The 17,677-nt window shown below is 45.8% G+C and overlaps 1 protein-coding gene across 1 annotated transcript in view; it reads left to right on the forward strand.

The window, feature by feature from the left end:
• The window catches only part of LOC115476241 (neural cell adhesion molecule 2-like), a 132,954-nt gene that overhangs the window by 64,461 nt on the left and 50,816 nt on the right, over positions 1-17,677 (forward strand). Inside the window, exons 2-4 of the mRNA XM_030212512.1 lie at positions 6,310-6,393; positions 8,814-9,029; positions 11,860-12,006. Of these exons, the coding sequence (XP_030068372.1) occupies positions 6,310-6,393; positions 8,814-9,029; positions 11,860-12,006 (447 nt within the window). The remainder of the gene's footprint in view (positions 1-6,309; positions 6,394-8,813; positions 9,030-11,859; positions 12,007-17,677) is intronic.

Raw genomic sequence — 17,677 nt, forward strand, 5'->3', positions numbered from 1 at the left:
AATTTGACCATATTTCTGCTACTTCAACACTTCCTTCCTGCCATTAACCCATCCCCATTCCTCCTAAGCGCATCCCGTCTTCGTCGCCTTCGTCGCCCTACCTCCCCCACCCTCCTCCGCACTCTCTTGCTCCTCCTCCTGCTATCCGCAGGAGACATCAATCCCAATCCAGGTCCCCCACACCTGTCTTCGTCCTATCCATGCAAACGTTTCCGGGATGTCTCCAATCTCATATCTATTCCCCTCCTCCCCCCCTCTTCCCTCCCCTTCTCATGTGCACTGTGGAATGCCCACTCGGTCTGCAACAAACTTCCCTTCACCCACGATCTCTTCATCTCTCATTCCCTTCACCTGCTTGCCCTAACTGAAACCTGGCTCTCCCCTGACGACTCTGCCTCAGTTGCGGCTCTATGCCATGGAGGCTATCTCTTCTCCCATACTCCCCGCCTAGTTGGCCGTGGAGGAGGTGTCGGGTTACTACTCTCGCCCTCCTGTAGCTTCCAACCCCTCCTCCTACCACAGTCTCACTGCTTCTCATCCTTTGAAGTCCACTCCATCCGTCTATTCTACCCGTTGCCACTCAGAGTGGCAGTCATTTACCGCCCCCCTGATAAATCCCTCCCTTCCTTCCTCACCGACTTCGATGCCTGGCTTTCTGTTTTTCTTGAACCCTCATCTCCATCCCTCATTCTCGGAGACTTCAACATACACGTTGATGACCTGTCCAACTCTCACGCTTCTCAGTTCCTCACTCTAACATCCTCCTTCAACCTCCAGCTTTGTTCCACCACCCCTACTCACCGTGATGGCCATTGCCTTGACCTCGTCCTCTCCTCTTCCGGCTCACCCTCCAATTTCCACACCTCAGCTCTTCCTGTCTCTGATCATCACCTGATCACCTTCACACTTCTTCACCCTCCCCCTCAGCCCCGCCCAACATTAACCACTACTTCCAGGAATCTCCAGATTATTGACCCTCCCACCTTATCATCTAGTATTTCTAATCTCCTCCCCTCCATCATGTCCTCCGAGTCTGTTGACGAGGCTGTCTCCGCTTACAATGCCACTCTCTCCTCTGCTCTGGACACCCTTGCACCATCCACCTCCCGTCCCACAAGGCGTACTAATCCCCAGCCCTGGCTGACCCCTTGCATCCGTTACCTTCGCTCCTGCGCCCGATCTGCTGAACGCCTCTGGAGGAAATCTCGCACCCATTCAGATTTCCTTCACTACAAATTCATGCTATCCTCCTTCCAGTCCTCACTATTCCTTGCCAAACAGGACTATTACACCCAATTGACTAATTCTCTCAGCTCTAACCCTCGTCGTCTCTTCGCCACCCTTAACTCCCTCCTCAAAGTGCCCTCCGCTCCCACCCCCCCGTCACTCTCTCCTCAATCACTGGCTGACTACTTCCGCGACAAGGTGCAAAAGATCAACCTTGAGTTCACTACCAAGCCACCTCCTCCTCTTCACCCTTCAACCCTCTCCCTCAACCAACCAACCCAGACCTCCTTCTCCTCCTTTCCTGATATCTCCGAGGAGGAAACCGCCCGCCTTCTTTCCTCCTCAAAATGCACCACTTGTTCCTCTGATCCCATCCCCACCAACTTACTTAACACCATCTCTCCTACTATCACCCCCTCCATCTGTCATATCCTCAACCTCTCTCTCTCCACTGCAACTGTCCCCGACACCTTCAAGCATGCTGTAGTCACGCCACTCCTCAAAAAACCATCACTAGACCTTACCTGTCCCTCCAACTACCGCCCCATCTCCCTCCTACCCTTCCTCTCCAAGACACTTGAGCGCGCAGTCCACAGCCGCTGCCTTGATTTTCTCTCCTCTCATGCCATCCTTGATCCGCTTCAATCCGGTTTTCGCCCTCTTCACTCGACAGAAACAGCACTTTCTAAAGTCTGTAATGACCTGTTCCTTGCCAAATCCAGAGGCCACTACTCCATCCTCATCCTCCTGGATCTATCCGCCGCTTTTGACACTGTCAATCATGACTTACTTCTTGCCACACTGTCCTCATTTGGGTTCCAGGGCTCTGTCCTCTCCTGGTTCTCCTCCTATCTCTCCCACCGCACCTTCAAAGTTCACTCTCATGGATCTTCCTCCACCCCCATCCCCTTATCTGTTGGTGTTCCCCAGGGATCGGTCCTTGGACCCCTTCTCTTCTCAATCTACACCTCTTCCCTGGGCTCCCTGATCTCATCTCATGGTTTCCAGTATCATCTCTATGCTGATGACACCCAACTGTATCTCTCCACACCAGACATCACCGCGGAGACCCAGGCAAAGGTATCGGCCTGCTTATCCGACATTGCTGCCTGGATGTCCAACCGCCACCTGAAACTGAACATGTCCAAGACCGAGCTTATCGTCTTTCCACCAAAACCCACTTCTCCTCTTCCTCCACTTTCTATCTCAGTTGATAACACCCTCATCCTCCCCGTCTCATCTGCCCGCAACCTCGGAGTCATCTTTGACTCCTCTCTTTCCTTCTCTGCGCATATCCAGCAGATAGCCAAGACCTGTCGCTTCTTCCTCTTTAACATCAGCAAAATTCGCCCTTTCCTCTCTGAACACACCACCCGAACTCTCGTCCACGCTCTCATTACCTCTCGCCTGGACTACTGCAACTTACTCCTCACCGGCCTCCCACTTAGCCATCTATCCCCCCTTCAGTCTGTTCAGAACTCTGCTGCACGTCTCATATTCCGCCAGAACCGATATACTCATATCACCCCTCTCCTCAGGTCACTTCACTGGCTTCCGATCAGATACCGCATTCAATTCAAGCTTCTCCTTCTTACCTACAAATGCACTCAGTCTGCTGCCCCTCACTACCTCTCTACCCTCATCTCCCCTTACGTTCCCGCCCGTAACCTCCGTTCACAGGATAAATCCCTCCTCTCAGTACCCTTCTCCACCACCGCCAACTCCAGGCTCCGCTCATTCTGCCTCGCCTCACCCTATGCTTGGAACAACCTTCCTGAACCCTTACGCCAAGCCCCCTCCCTGCCCATCTTCAAGTCTTTGCTTAAAGCCCACCTCTTCAATGCTGCGTTCGGCACCTAACCCTTACCGTTCAGTGAATCCAGACTGCCCCAATTTGACTGCCCCTATCGGACCGACCGTTCACTTGTCTATTAGATTGTAAGCTCTTTGAGCAGGGACTGTCTCTCTTTGTTAAATTGTACAGCGCTGCGTAACCCTAGTAGCGCTCTAGAAATGTTAAGTAGTAGTAAGTAGTAGTAGTACTTTGGCACAATTGCACTAGTTAACAATTGAGTTTAGGGTACAACACAGGATTTTGTTACTTGTTTGTAAGGTTTTAACTGATTCTGTGACCTGTGTAATATCTGCAAGCTTGCATCTACAACAACTCAGTAGAGCCTTGATGTTTCTTCTTTTTGGTCAGTCCACTCTTAGATGAATACAGAGCTTCCATTTTTCATATTGTAGGATCTAAGCTTTAGAATAAGCTGCCTGGTTCCTTGAGAGAACTCAGGAATTTGGACCAGTTTAAAAAATCCTTGAAGACTTATTTGTTTCAGTGTGCTTTCAGAGATATACACTGAAGGAATAATTGGATGATTCTTAAACTGCCTAATGTGATGACCAGATGACTCTTAAATTGTCTGATTTTTATGTATTGTATGCTTTGCTGCATTTGTAATGCAAACAGCGGTATATCAAGTACAATAAAAAACCTAAATAAATAGTAATATTGTTGTTTTATGTTCTCGATTATGTATGTCTTATTGTGAGCTGCCGATTGCACAGAATATAGAGTTTTAGAATTAAATAAATAAGTGCTTTCTCTATGGACAAGCAGTATGAGGCATCCACACAATGAGTGATATCCTCTGATGGTGCTAAATGTGTGGCTGACTTAGAGGGTCTTTTATTAATTTGTAGCGTGAGCTAAAAATACTAGCGCACCTTAGTAAAAGACTCCCTTCTTCTGCTGTCCACAGAGAAGAACCCCAGTTACAGGTAAATAACCTCGTATTATTCACATAAACAAGGAAAATGATGAGCACAAATCTATCAGTAGTTTAGCGCAGATTAGAGCATTTGTTAGGCTGTTGGTTCCTAGAGGAAAATATTTGTTTATTTATTTAGATTTAGCTCACATTCTTCAGTAGTTGCACAGGTACACTAGATATTTTCCTGTCCCTGGAAGGCTTATAATCTAGGGGGGCAATACTACAACAGGACACCTCTATTTAAGTGCCCCAGTACCACACGGGGAGGGCTTTTTCTATAATGGCATCTGGGCACCCTGATTCTATTAGGGGCCCTTTTACTAAAGGGTTGCCACGTGGCAATGGGCTTGACTCACGGCAACCTGGAACTATCGCCATCCCAACGCAGCTGCTCAAGTTCATGCCATTTCCAGCGCTACAGAAAATAATTCTGTAATTTTTAGGGCAGCACTAACCCAGCGGTAATTGGCACTGCCCACTTACAACCAGGTTACTTGCGGGAGTCCTTACCGCCACCTCAATGGGTGTTCGTAAGTGCTTCCTCTCTCCCCCCCCCCCCCCCCCCCCCTGGCATGGCCACATGACAAGAATAATCTTACCACATGGCCATGTCTTTTTTTAGGGGCTTTTTACCCGCTGCGGTAAAAAAAAGTCCTGGCATGCAGCAAAAACGGCCCCTGCCACTACCAAAGGGCCCTTTATACCGCTTGGTAAAAGGACCCCTTAGAGACTAGTAGGGTAAACCTTTGGCTCTAACTAGGATACATTTATTATTGAAAAAATTATTAAGATACCTCTGGCCAAGTCTATAGGTTCTCCTGCTGTGGCTAAGAGAATAGGTTGTCAAAAACAAATTAAGGCAACAGTTTTGAAAACCATTTCAAATCGGGTGCCTGAAAACAACCTTCCCTCAGTGCCTCTATAAGTATGTGGGGTGTTCCAGTGCCCTCAGATCTTTAACTTGGATTTGGAGTTAGCTCACACCTTTTCCAATAGTTCAAGGTGAGTTACATTCAGGTACACATTTAGGTACGGTTTGTTATTTTTATGTCTTTAGAGGACAGGTTGACAATCTGTAAACATTTGACAAAAGCCATTAGGCTACTTCTCCACTCCCAGCTGTATTTAGAGGAGACATTCCCCAGGAAGGAAATCATGGATGTAGATATTTACCAGTGGCAGTGAGCATTTGGTAGCCACCACCTGCATTCCCAGATATTCAATGTTGGGCCATGTCCGGGTACCAGCACTGAAATTTGGATTTATACGGTTGGGTGTCTCTTATCTGGTTAAGAGCAATATTCAGCACTTAACTGCCTAAGTGACACTATGTAAAGGGGTCCTTTTACCAAGCTGTGGTAAAAAGGGCCCTGCAGTAGCAGTGGGGGCCGTTTTTCCTGTGTGTCAGGGCCATTTTTCCCTAAAAAAAAATGGCCATGTGGTAAGATTGCTCTTACCATGTGGCCATGCAGCAGCACTTACCGCCATCAATTGAAGTGGAGGTAAGGGATCCCACAGTAACAGTACTGAAAAATCACAGTAATGACAAGTATTAACAAAAAAAAAATGAGCTAAGTAATGTGATTAAGGAATCCTCTTGAAGGAAGAAAAGTCAGCTTTGCAAACCAATAACTTGACATCAGTAGCCTGGCTATATTTCTATTTTCCTGACATTAAGACAAATTAAATTGAGGGAATGAACAAAGAAATTAGAATTGTGCATGGTACTGCCCGATTACCACTGGGTTAGCGCCGTACTAAAAATTACAAAAATATTTTTCATTGCACTGGAAATGGTATGCGCTTGAGGCAGAACTACTGCCGGAGGCTGTGTTAGGCCAGCAGTAGTTCCGGGTTACCACAAGGCAACCCTTTAGTAACAGGGCCCCAAAGCTAGGATGGAGATTTATGCGGTCTGTGGTGATGGTATTCCGGGGCACTAACTAGCTAGCTAAGGACCGCTGAATATCAGCAGATAGCCCCACACAGGAGATTTAAGTGGCTAGGATCTTCTGCTGGCCACTTAAATCACTTTGAATATTGACTTCTACATTTCCAACTCTACATGTGTTACTTTCCCTGACAAAAATACCCACCGACAAGGGAGGTGCAGAAGTCACAGACTTTTTCTTTGAAACTTACTGCAAAATCAATGAGAAAAAAATATTTGTAGAATTTGTCCCTACTGTATATTACACAAACTAACTGTTTTTTTAAATGGCATGTCCCAATTGCTATTATTTTCACTGTCAAAACCTTTGTCCTCTTGGAATTTGCCCTTCTCAATGATCACTTCTTCCACCTGCAGTGAGTGGCAGACAGGATAAGATTGCTATCATTCCAACCAATGGAGACATCTACCTGGGCGACACATCTCACTTTCTGTGTAAAGGTATGAATCAATGATATCTCTTTCCTCTTCTCTCTTTCCCCCATTCTCATTTGCTCTCTACTGTAGCACTGCCCCATTTCTCTGTGATTTGGCACAGAGGAAATGAAGCAGCACACTGCGCAATCCTCTTTTGGTCCATCTTTCTCTTTTTTCCATTGTGGATTGCCCTAAGTTCATTTATCAAGCTCTTATGTCACAGTTTATCACATTCCTCTCTCTGTCTCTTTTGTCATATTTATGTCTCTCCTAATACAGAGGGCTGGTAGCCATATTAGCTCTGGAGAAACAAGGATGCTTTGCAGGTTTCTGGGAAGTTAAGAATTATCCAAGAAAGTTGCCATTCATGAACTTCTGAGTTACTTCTGTTGTATACTTCCTCTTATCCATTTCCTTTCTAGGGGTGTGCTGCCAAAATATTTTTGTTTAGTTTTGGTTCCTGTGTCGTTTAGGATAATGTTCATTTTGTTACTTTTTTATTTTTTTTTTTATTTGGGGGGCAATCTTGTAACTAATGTGCATTCTTCACAGAGAGTGCTCATATTTGCAATGCACAATTTTTCCCAATACTGCCCTGAAAAGGTGTAACACAGGAACTGTTGAGAATATAAATATGAGAAAAGTCTAAAAAATATTTTTAAAAAAATAAATCCTCACAATGTAATTCTTGGCCAAAACTAATACAGTACTGCGTTGTGGCTTAACATATCTTCTATTTATCATCAAGAGATACTGGGGCCGATATTCAGATCATGGGAGTTAGCCAGGCTGCCTCCCGCAGTAGGCGGCAAACCCAGAAATTCAATGCCAGGCCGTATCCTACAAATGGCATTGAATTTCTGGGGGATTTTTTTGTGTGGTTTGAACATGCATCAGCTGACTGGCTAAGTTTTTAGTGGCCAAAGACAGACCTGCAATTTATGCAGGCCTATCTGGTTGCTAAACCTAGCCAGTCAGACAATGAATATTGGCACTAACCAGCTATGTCGCACAACATAGCCAGTGAACAGGCTAGCCGCTAAGCATTAATATTCAGCCGAGATAGCCAGCCTTTTTGCGCTGAATATTAGCAATTAGCCGGCTTTAGACCACGTAACCTGTTCCTGGCTGATTAAATAGTGCTGAATTTCGGGTGGACTTTGTTTTGGACTTTTGCTACAGGCTTTAAAATGCATTCTATGTAAAATGGTTTCCATATTAAGAAATGCATAGCAACTACAGGATATCTGGTGAATTAGCTTAGGTTTGGCTAAAATTTGAGTTACTAGGGACCATTTTCAGACCATAGATAACAGATATTCAATGCTGGGCTGTTTCTGGTAACCAGCATTGAATATCCAGTTTATTTTTGGCCGGTTTTAACTTAAGTGGCCAAGCCAACTTGGCCGGTCAAGTTCAAACCAGCCAAAGATATACTTTCTATGCACGCAGCCAAACATGGCCAGTAAACTCAGGCTGAAAATCGGCAGATAGGCAGTTATATCACGCAATATCACTGGCTATCTGCTAACCATGAAAATTTGCAGATAGCCAGGTAAGTACTATTTAACCGGCCAAGTGCCATTCCTGGCTGGTTAAATGGTTTTGAATATCAGGGGGAATGTGTTTTGGACTTTGCTACAGGCTTGAAAATGCATCCAATGTTAAATGGCTTCCATATTAAGAAGTACACAGTAACTACAGGACATCTGGTGAGTTAGCTTAGTTTTGACAAAATTTTGAGTTATTGGGGCTGATATTCAGACAGCTAACTCCCACAGTCAACGCTAAACCCAGATATTCAATGCTGGGACATTTCCGGTGAACAGCATTGAATATCTGGTTTATTTTTGGCTGGTTTGAACATAACTGGCTAAGTCGATATTCAGACTTAATCGGTTATGTTCAAACTGGTCAAAGATATCCCATGTATTCATGCGGCCAAATATAGCTGCTAAAGTGGGGCTGAAAATCGGCAGATAGCTAGTTATATCACCCAATATAACTGGCTATCCATTAACTGGTAATATTTAGTGGGAGACAGCTAATTATCCCCAGCTGAATATCACCAGATAGCTGGTTATGAGACATTTAACTGGCCAGGTGCCAATCCTGGCCAGTTAAATGCTTTTGAATATTGGAAGGGGGGGCTGTGTTCTGGCTTTTCAGGGCTGAATGGTTTGCCCTATTCGTGAACAATGCACACTTTTTCTGAAGAGTGTGCACTATTTATGACAAAGAAAAAACCCCAAATGTTGAGATTTTTCTGTTGTTTTAAGGAAAAATTTACATGAAACAATATGGGAAATATCGTTGACCTTTCCCCTGTAGTTGCAAATGAACGCCCATCCCTGATTTTGTTTTTCCATTCCTTCCCTTCCCTCCTTCCACTCATATTTTTTCACTCCCTGTCTGATTAATAGTCTTTTCTTATTTTCTTACAGTTGATAGTGGGATTGAAGCTACGTTCAAATGGATCAAACCAGATGGAGAAGAGATTGAGGAGGACACAGATATCTACAAATTGAACAAAATTGATGAAAGCTCAGCAGGACTGTACATCACAGCTAATGACCCCAAGCAGAATGGACAGTTCCAGTGTGAAGCGGAATTTGATGGTGGAGAAACAAGTACTTCTAGCATCAACATCCGCATAATCCGTATGTCTGCCTCTAATTAATTATTTTTAATTGGGTATGTTTGTTCAAAAGCACCTGGTAACAGAATTAAAATGATTTTCATCTGGCATCTAATCTGTGGCCTACAACAAACATACCAATACCATGTTTACAGCTGATTTTTGCAACACACAAAATGGAATAAAGTGTTGGACAGGGTCCTATAGAGACATTCATACATTCAGGCAGTATACATTATTGTGTCTGACAGCGTTATTCTTGTATGACATGCTTATTTTAAGTTTTCAATCAAACTAAAGAGCTATAGAGGATAATGAAGCAGTTCTTACTATATCAAACAATCCTCTCTACTGTTGGATCTACTGAAGTTCAAATGTGGCTCACTGTGTTCTAAGTCATATAGAGATTGTGCTCATGGAGGAAAAAGCCTCAACAGACTCCTTAATACTAGGCTCAAAAGTCCATAAATTCACGGCGTACTTGTCATCATTGGCTTCAGAAAACCTCCAATAGTTATCAAAATTTATTTTAATTTTTTAAATTTTAAAGTTCACCAAACCAAAAAACTTATGTAAGTGCACAGCATCTTCACTATCTCCATGGCTGACAATGGCCAAATTTTCATCCACTTTATCAGGGTCCGTGGTCTGTGCAACTCACTTCACTTCCACAATATGTATAAGCGGGAGTATCCAGTTTACCCAATATATCCAATATATCAATTTACTTTTCAAAATCCAAAGCCAAAACTTCACTCAAGGTATCCAAATCAGTCAATAATTATACTCTGAACCTTGACAGCGACTCGTTTCACAAAAGGACAAACCTTTATGATTTGCTGAGCTCATCATTGGTTCATTACGTCTTTTATCACCCACATTATTAAACATCTTTCTGTCTCCATTACTAACCTTAGCTCAATCACTTAATTTAACCATGTTCCTTTTGCACAGATGATATACAGCTCCTCGGCACTTTTAATCATCTAGACCCTCAAGAGATTTAGTCCATTGATAACGATCTCTCCCTAATAACTAGCTGGCTTCACACTAATCACCTTGTCTTGAATCCCTCCAAATTGAAAGCTCTCCTCTTTATCAGCAATTCTAACAAGTTCCTCATTGAGTCCCTACATCTTAGAGGAACCTCGGTGTCGCAGATCACCTCTATGCGTGTCCTCTGAGTTATATTTGACATCAAACTTTCATTCCAAACTCAAATTGGCCATGTAGTTTGCCGTTCCTTTTACAGATTGCACCTCATCCGGTCCAGTCAATCCTTAATTCAACCTTCAGCATTAAACATCCTCATGCACTCATTGGTAAACTCACTGTACAAATGCCTTAGAAATAAATATCTTCGCCAACTACAACTAACACAAAATACCGCAATCCATGTTATTAATAAAGCAGGCAAATAAAACCATATCACTCCTTTTCTGAAGGCTGCTCACTGGCTCTCCATTACAGATAGGATCACCTACAAATTCCTTCTTTTAGTCTTCAAGACATTACTTTGATGAACCACTTTACCTCTTGCGTTATTTGATACACTATCAGCCCTCTCGCACCCTTCGCTCTGTTACTCAAAATCAGATAATCATCCTCTCCTGACAAATTGGCAACAGTATAATAATGAGTGAGTTCAGTTACCCCAGTATTGACTGGATATATGTTACATCAAGGAGCACCAGGGAGATAAAATTCCTAGCTGTAATAAATGACTGCTTCTTGGAGCAACTGGTACAGTAACTGACAAAAGGGGGAGCCATTTAAGATTTAGTCTTTAGTGGAGTGCAGGGCACAGTATAAGAGTTAACGGTGTTGGGTTTGTTGGGAAACAGTGATCATAACATGATCAAGTTTGAGCTACTATCTGGAATGAAGCCACAAAGGAAATCTACTGTAGCAGCATTTAAGTTTCGAAAGGGCAACTATGATAAAATGAGAAAATGGTTAAAATAAAGCTAAAAGGATTGGCTGCAAAGGTTAGGACACTAAGGGCTCTGTTTACTAAGGTGCAGTAGCGTTTTTAGCACGTGCAAAAAATTAACGTGCGCTTTGTAGGCACCCATAGGAATATTGTGAGTGCCTACACAGCGCACGCTAAAAGCACTAACACACCTCTAGCGCGGCTTAGTAAACAGGGCCCTAAATCAGGCATGGACATTGTTTAAAAACCATCTTAGAAGCCTGGACCAGATGCATTCCATGTATTTATAAAGGTGGAAAGAAGAGAAAACGACAGCCAGCTTTTTTTTTTTTGGGGGGGGGGGGGGGGGGAATGGAAATAAATTCTTATTCGTCAAAATATAGTAATTAATCTGAAAAAAATAATTTTTGTTCTGGAAGTATAAGACGCTGGCAACAATTCACTGCAGGGGTAACACAGTTGAATTCCTAATTTGTCATAACAGCTACCAATAGTGCTTCATAGTACAGCATGTTATTGTATTGCCATTGAGTATTTTGGACAAATACCAGTGTGTTCTTGTAGCCTAGAGAAACTGGAGTCTTTGTAGGTTGTGAGACCGTACAGATCTTATAATTCATAAGCTTTCCAGACATAAAGAAGAGGCCTGAGAAGTCTGGAAAACTTATGGACTAGAAGATCTTTTAGTTGGGCCTCTAAAAAGCTTCACAAACTACAAAGACTGACAAATACGAATAGCAATATTGGATCTTGCTGTTCAGCGAATATGAATTTAAATAATGGTTTATGATTTAAGGGTATTAAACACAGATACTAGTCTTAGAAGACCAATAAGGCGGTCCCCTAACTTTGCCAGTGTGCATTTCAAAGTAATGTTTTATTCACAGCTTAATATGGCTTATTCATTATGCTGTTCCAGAGAGACCAAAAATTACTGGTGAAAGCAAAGCGTTGCAGAAGGTTTCAAAGGGAAATGATGTGATGCTTCAGTGTGATGCAACTGGGATTCCCCAACCCACAATCGCCTGGCTTTACAATGACCATGATGTCACACGCCTGGGAAACAGTAAGTATGGCAAACACTCACTTGATTGTGAACACTTCTGTCCTGCAATGGCAATAGGAAGCAAGTGCTTCAGTAAAAATAGGCACTTGCTTCCTTTTGCCATTGTAGGGCAGACTTGTGCTCAGCTGCCTAAAGATTTGTTTCATATTTTCCAAAAGTATCTCTTATAAATTAAGCCTTGGAGTATACCAATGATGAAACTCTACCACAAACACTGGGTGGATCATTTTCACAATATTTCCAGTATTAGAATGATGGGTTATTCCCATCCACCAAGGATTGAATGAATGGACATGTAGGATGATTTGCGAACATAATGATGTGCCCTGTGTGCTGCACTCTTGGGATCATGGGCAGCAATTCAGTGCTGTGGACGTAAGACCTCCGACTATCTATCTTACTTAATAGGATTTAGAAAATAGATGTAACGCTGCTGAGTGTTGCAGCCTGGATCACTTTGGTTCAAGGACGACCTTTTCCTTGAACAACAGAGGAAACTTAGGGGCTGATGCTCAAAAGTTCCCTTTAAAAAAACATATGCATTTAGATCCACAGTAGAAGTTACCAATTTTGAAATAGCGAGTGATGCTCAAAGAAAATCACATGCAAATGAGATTCATGTAAATTCATCAAGCAGCTCAGTAGGGAAAGCACCTAGCACATATTGTCAGCTAGCACCCCTCCGTGCTGTCCGCTCTCCCTTGGACACCTCTCCGTGCTGTCCTTCTTCGCCCGCCCAATTGGGGCTAATCCTCCTCCTCCTCCTATTGCTGCAAGCTCCGGCTTGTCAGTATTCCACCACAGATCATGCTTCGTCTACTAAGTTCACTCTAGCCGGCCGCCAGCCAATTAGTTCCAGGCCGGCCGGCCTACCAGACCGGATATTTCTCTTTGTGAAGCACAGAGAAATCAATTCTGTCCCCTGGGCTGTCCCTTAGGAAGAGGACTGTCTCTACTTTGAGCAGACCCAGTATTCTCAGTTTTAGATAAGTCACAAAGTTTACTTACTCCCTGACTCCTCTCCAGCCCGGGGGATGAAGCCAAATGCTTCTCTACTAGTCCTGTTCTGGGCACAGGCACCTTCAATCTATTTCCCTACCCTCCCCCTGTAGCATTCTAATTCAAAGTCCCACTCGCCAATTCAAATGTTCTTCAGTTCAAAGCTTTCCCTCTACTATATGAATCCACTCCTTGGGCTAGCAATTCCTACTTGCTAACCCTAGGGACCCACCTCCCTCATTTGTCAGCACTGCTTCCTGACAACCACCCACTCAGGTCTGGAATTCATACAGTTTTCCCCAGGACTTACTTTTCTTTAGCCCCCCTCCTGCTGCGAGCAAAAGCTGTTAAGTCCATCTCCTCCGGCTCCTCCCCCTCTTCTCCTGCTTGCCAGTCCATATGCTCGTTCCCCCCCTCCCCCTTCAGGTGTGCCTCATTCCCCTCCTCAGACTTCATTTCCCAATCAGCCTCCTCCCCCCCGCTTCTCTGGGAAGGAAAGTCCTCCCCCTCCTGTTTCCTGCTTAACTCAGGCTTCTGGGACTTGTAGTCTCTGTAGTCACCCTCTCTCCTCTTGAGCTTCCTATATGGAAGGAGGGCCCCTCTTCTCCCTTTCCCCTTCTGAGTATCTACCCATTCCTCACATACCCCCCCCCCCCTTAAGTGATTGCTAGCCCGCTTCCTCCTCCTACTTTCTCCTTCAGGGCTAGCAATCCTGCTCAGAACATCTACATGGGGCAGCAACTTCCCTGCCCTATGCTCAATGTGATATTGAAAGGGTTGCAATGCCAGATACCACCTCGTCAGTCTAGCATTGCTATCCTTCATCTGCGCTAACCACTTTAAAGGGGCATGGTCAGTAAACAGCTTGAATGGCCTCCCCTCCAGATAAAACTGACATTTCTGTATAGCCCATTTTACTGCCAGACATTCTCTCTCAATGGTTGCATACTTGGTTTCATGCGGGAGCAACTTTCTGCTCAAATATAACACCGGGTGCTCCTCCTCCCCGTAAACCTGCGATAGCACTGCCCCCAACCCGGTGCCCGATGCATCAGTGTGCAGGATAAATTCCTTGTCAAAATCCACGGCCCTAAGTACTGGTTCCTCACAGAGTGCTTGCCGCAGAGCTACAAAAGCCCCCTGCTCTGCGTCCCCCCACCTTAACCGATTGGGCTTATCTTTTCTCAACATTTCGGTCAAGGGAACTGCCAAAGTAGCAAAGTGAGGAATGAACCTTCTATAATACCCCACTAGTCCCAAAAATCCCCTCATTTGCTTCTTGGACTCAGGACGGGGAAACAGTTGAATGCTTTCAACCTTACCCTGCAATGGTCTTATCTGTCCATTCCCCACTTTATAGCCCAAATACTTCACCTCCCTCTGAGCGAAATAACATTTCTGGGGGTTAAGGGTGAGCCCTGCTTCCCGGAAAGCCTTCAATACCTTCCCCACCTGAAGCAAATGTGACCGCCAGTCCTGGCTATGAATGATGACATCATCAAGATATGCGGCCGCATAAGCTTGATGCGGTCTCAGCACCTGATCCAACAGGCGCTGGCAGGACGCCGCAGCGGAATTCAAGCCAAAGGGCATCCGCTTGAACTGAAACAGGCCGAGAGGCGTACAAAATGCTGTTTTCGGCCTGGCTTCAGCAGAGAGCGGAATCTGCCAATAGCCCTTTGTCAGGTCCAGCGTTGACAAAAACCGGGCTGACCCTAGTCTATCCAGTAATTCCTCTATCCTTGGCATCGGATACGCATCCGGGGTAGAGAGGGCATTAACTTGGCGGAAATCAATACAAAAACGCCATGTTCCGTCCGCCTTGGGCACCAGCACAACCGGGCTTGCCCAGGGGCTGTGGGATTCCTCAATCACCCCAAACCTCAACATTTCCCCTACTTGCCTATCCACCTCCCGCTGTTTTATGGGAGACAATCTATAGGGCTTCTGCCTGACCACCTTCCCTTCCTTGGTAGGAATATCATGCCTAATCAGCTGGGTTTCCCCTGGGTACGGAGTCAGCACATCCTCAAATTCCCCCAAAAGAGCCCTTATTTGCTCCTTTTGGTGCCCCTCTAACGCCTCCCCTACTTGCAACTCCCCCTCAGAACACATCTCAGATATCTGTGGGCCTAGGTCCTCCTCCACTAAATCTTCCGCCGTGGCCCACGCCACCTCTCGGATATGCCAAGGTTTAATCAAATTGATATGATAAGTTTGTTTTTTTTCCCTCGCATTCCTCACCTCATAAGTGACAGGCCCCAACCGCCGGACTACCGTCATGGGGCCTCTCCAATTACCACTAAATTTGTGCGGATTGTCAGCGACCATAATCAGCACCTTATCCCCTATCCCCACTTCCCTTTCCCGGGTTTTTTTATCATAGGAAACTTTCTGGTATTGCTGTGCAGCCTGCAGTTTGCCTCTAGAGTAGACCCCCAACCTCCTCAAGCGCCCCTTTAAATCCTGCAGATAGGATACTACGGTGTTATCTTCCAGCTCAGGGGGTACCCACCGCTCCCTCACTATATCCAAGACCCCCCTGGGTGCTCGACCAAAGAACAACTCAAAAGGGGACACTCCAAGGGAGGCCTGCACACACTCCCTTGTTACATACAGAACAAACGGTAGTAACTGATCCCAGTGCTCCAAGCGAGGGCCCAGTCCCTTCCTAAGCAGTGTCTTCAGGGTCTTATTAAATCTTTCTACCAGTCCATTCGTCTGCGGATGGTATGCAGACGTACAAATGTGGACAATACCAAAGGCCTCCCAGACCTGGGCCAGCGCCTGTGATCTAAAATTGGACCCCCTATCCGTGAGCACCTCCCGAGGAAACCCTACTTCGCAAAAAATGCGAATCAGTTCTGCAGCAATAACTTTAGCCGAAATACTACGTAAAGGAATGGCCCAAGGGAACCGCGTGGCCATATCCATAATTACTAAAATATAAGAGAACCCCCGGGTTGATTTTTGAATAGGACCAATTATATCCATCGCAATCCGACCCAGGGGGACCCCTATCCGAGGCAATGGATGTAACGGTACCCTCCCCGGTCCCTGCTCTGACACCTTCTGACACAAAGGACAAGACTCACAATATTTTTCCACCTCTTTATAGATACCTGGCCAATAAAAGCGTCTTAACAACTGGGAAACAGTATTCTGGGCTCCTTTATGCCCTCCCAAAGGGTGATCGTGGGCTAACCGTAACAGTAGGTTCCTGAACCCTTGGGGCACTACTAACTGTCTCCGTCCCTCCTCACTCACCCCCCCAACAATCACCCGGAAAAGCAGCCCTTTGTCCACCATAAAACCAGGTCCCTGAGCCCCTCCGTCCCCTTCCCTTACTCGCCCCCAGGCATATTGCAGCGTGGGGTCTGCCTGCTGCTCCCTCTCAAAAGAAGGGAATTGCTCCTTCAATTCCTCTGCTGCCGCAGGGAAATCAGTCCCCTGTTCCAGTTCCCTCATGGCTACCGCTCTTTGGCGCTGAACTGTCTTCTTATGCCCCCCGGTATCTCTGGTTTTCCCTGGGGAACCCAATATCTCCATTTGAAAAGGAAATATATGGGATAAAGCCTGCTCCTGCCCCTCCTCCCCCTTCTGCTGCGACCGGGTAACCACTAAACCTTCTCTCTCCCTTAAATACTGTGAGAATGGGGGCCAGTCCCTTCCCAAGATAAGGGTTTGAGGCAACCTGGGCAGCACCGCCGCCCAGACCCAATGAGCTCCCAACGGTCCTACTATCCTCACATGCCGCAGCGGGTATCTACTAGAAGCCCCATGTACACACTGTATAGTGACCTCCTGTTGCCTCCTCCCCACCCTCCCAGCTCCTTTCACCCTGATCTGTTCCCACAAGGACTGGGCCATCATGGTTTGATCCGCGCCGGAGTCCAACAGGCCTTCCACCTCCACCCCCATCACTTCCACTTGTTGGTAGAATTCCTGCCTGCCACCCCTCCTCCCTCCGGCCACCAATTGCAATTTAACCACACAGTCCCTCCTCACATGGCCCTTCCTCCCGCACCGATAACACATTCTCTCGTCCCCCTTTCCCCCCTCCCAACTCCTCATGGCCTTTCCTTCCGGAGCCCGGCTCCCCTTAGGACTACCCAGACCACCCCCCGGCTGGGCCCCTTTTCGGGCACAATGTTGCGATTCTAGGAAGCACTCCATGCTTTGAATTGCTTCCTCCAGGGTTCCGCAACCTCGTTTAATCAAATCTACTTGAAGCCCCCTTGGCAAGGACTCCAAGAACTGTTCAAGAACTAGATCTTCCATTATTTGTTGCATGGCCCTTCGTTCTGGCTCCAGCCATTTCCCAGCCAAATCACTTAATTTCTGAGCCAGTACCCTAGGCGTTTCCCCTTCTACCCACTTGAACTCCCGAAACCTCCTCCTGTACGCATGTTTACTTAGTCCAAACCTGTCCAAAATAGCTGATTTCAGCCTTGTATAATCTGTTATATGTCCCGTGGGTAGGGCCCGAAAGGCAGCTAAAGCCTCCCCAGACAGAGCGGGAGCTAGTCTTATCGTCCATTGCTCCTGCGGCCACCCCGCTGCTACCGCCACCCTCTCAAAGGCCCCCAGATAATCTTCAATATTATCCGTTTCAGTCAATTTTCCCCACGGAAGCCAGTTCACCCCCACATGCCCTACCAGTCCAGGAGGT

Source organism: Microcaecilia unicolor, chromosome 8 (genome assembly GCF_901765095.1).
Source record: "Microcaecilia unicolor chromosome 8, aMicUni1.1, whole genome shotgun sequence".
Classification (NCBI taxonomy): Eukaryota; Metazoa; Chordata; class Amphibia; order Gymnophiona; family Siphonopidae; genus Microcaecilia; species Microcaecilia unicolor.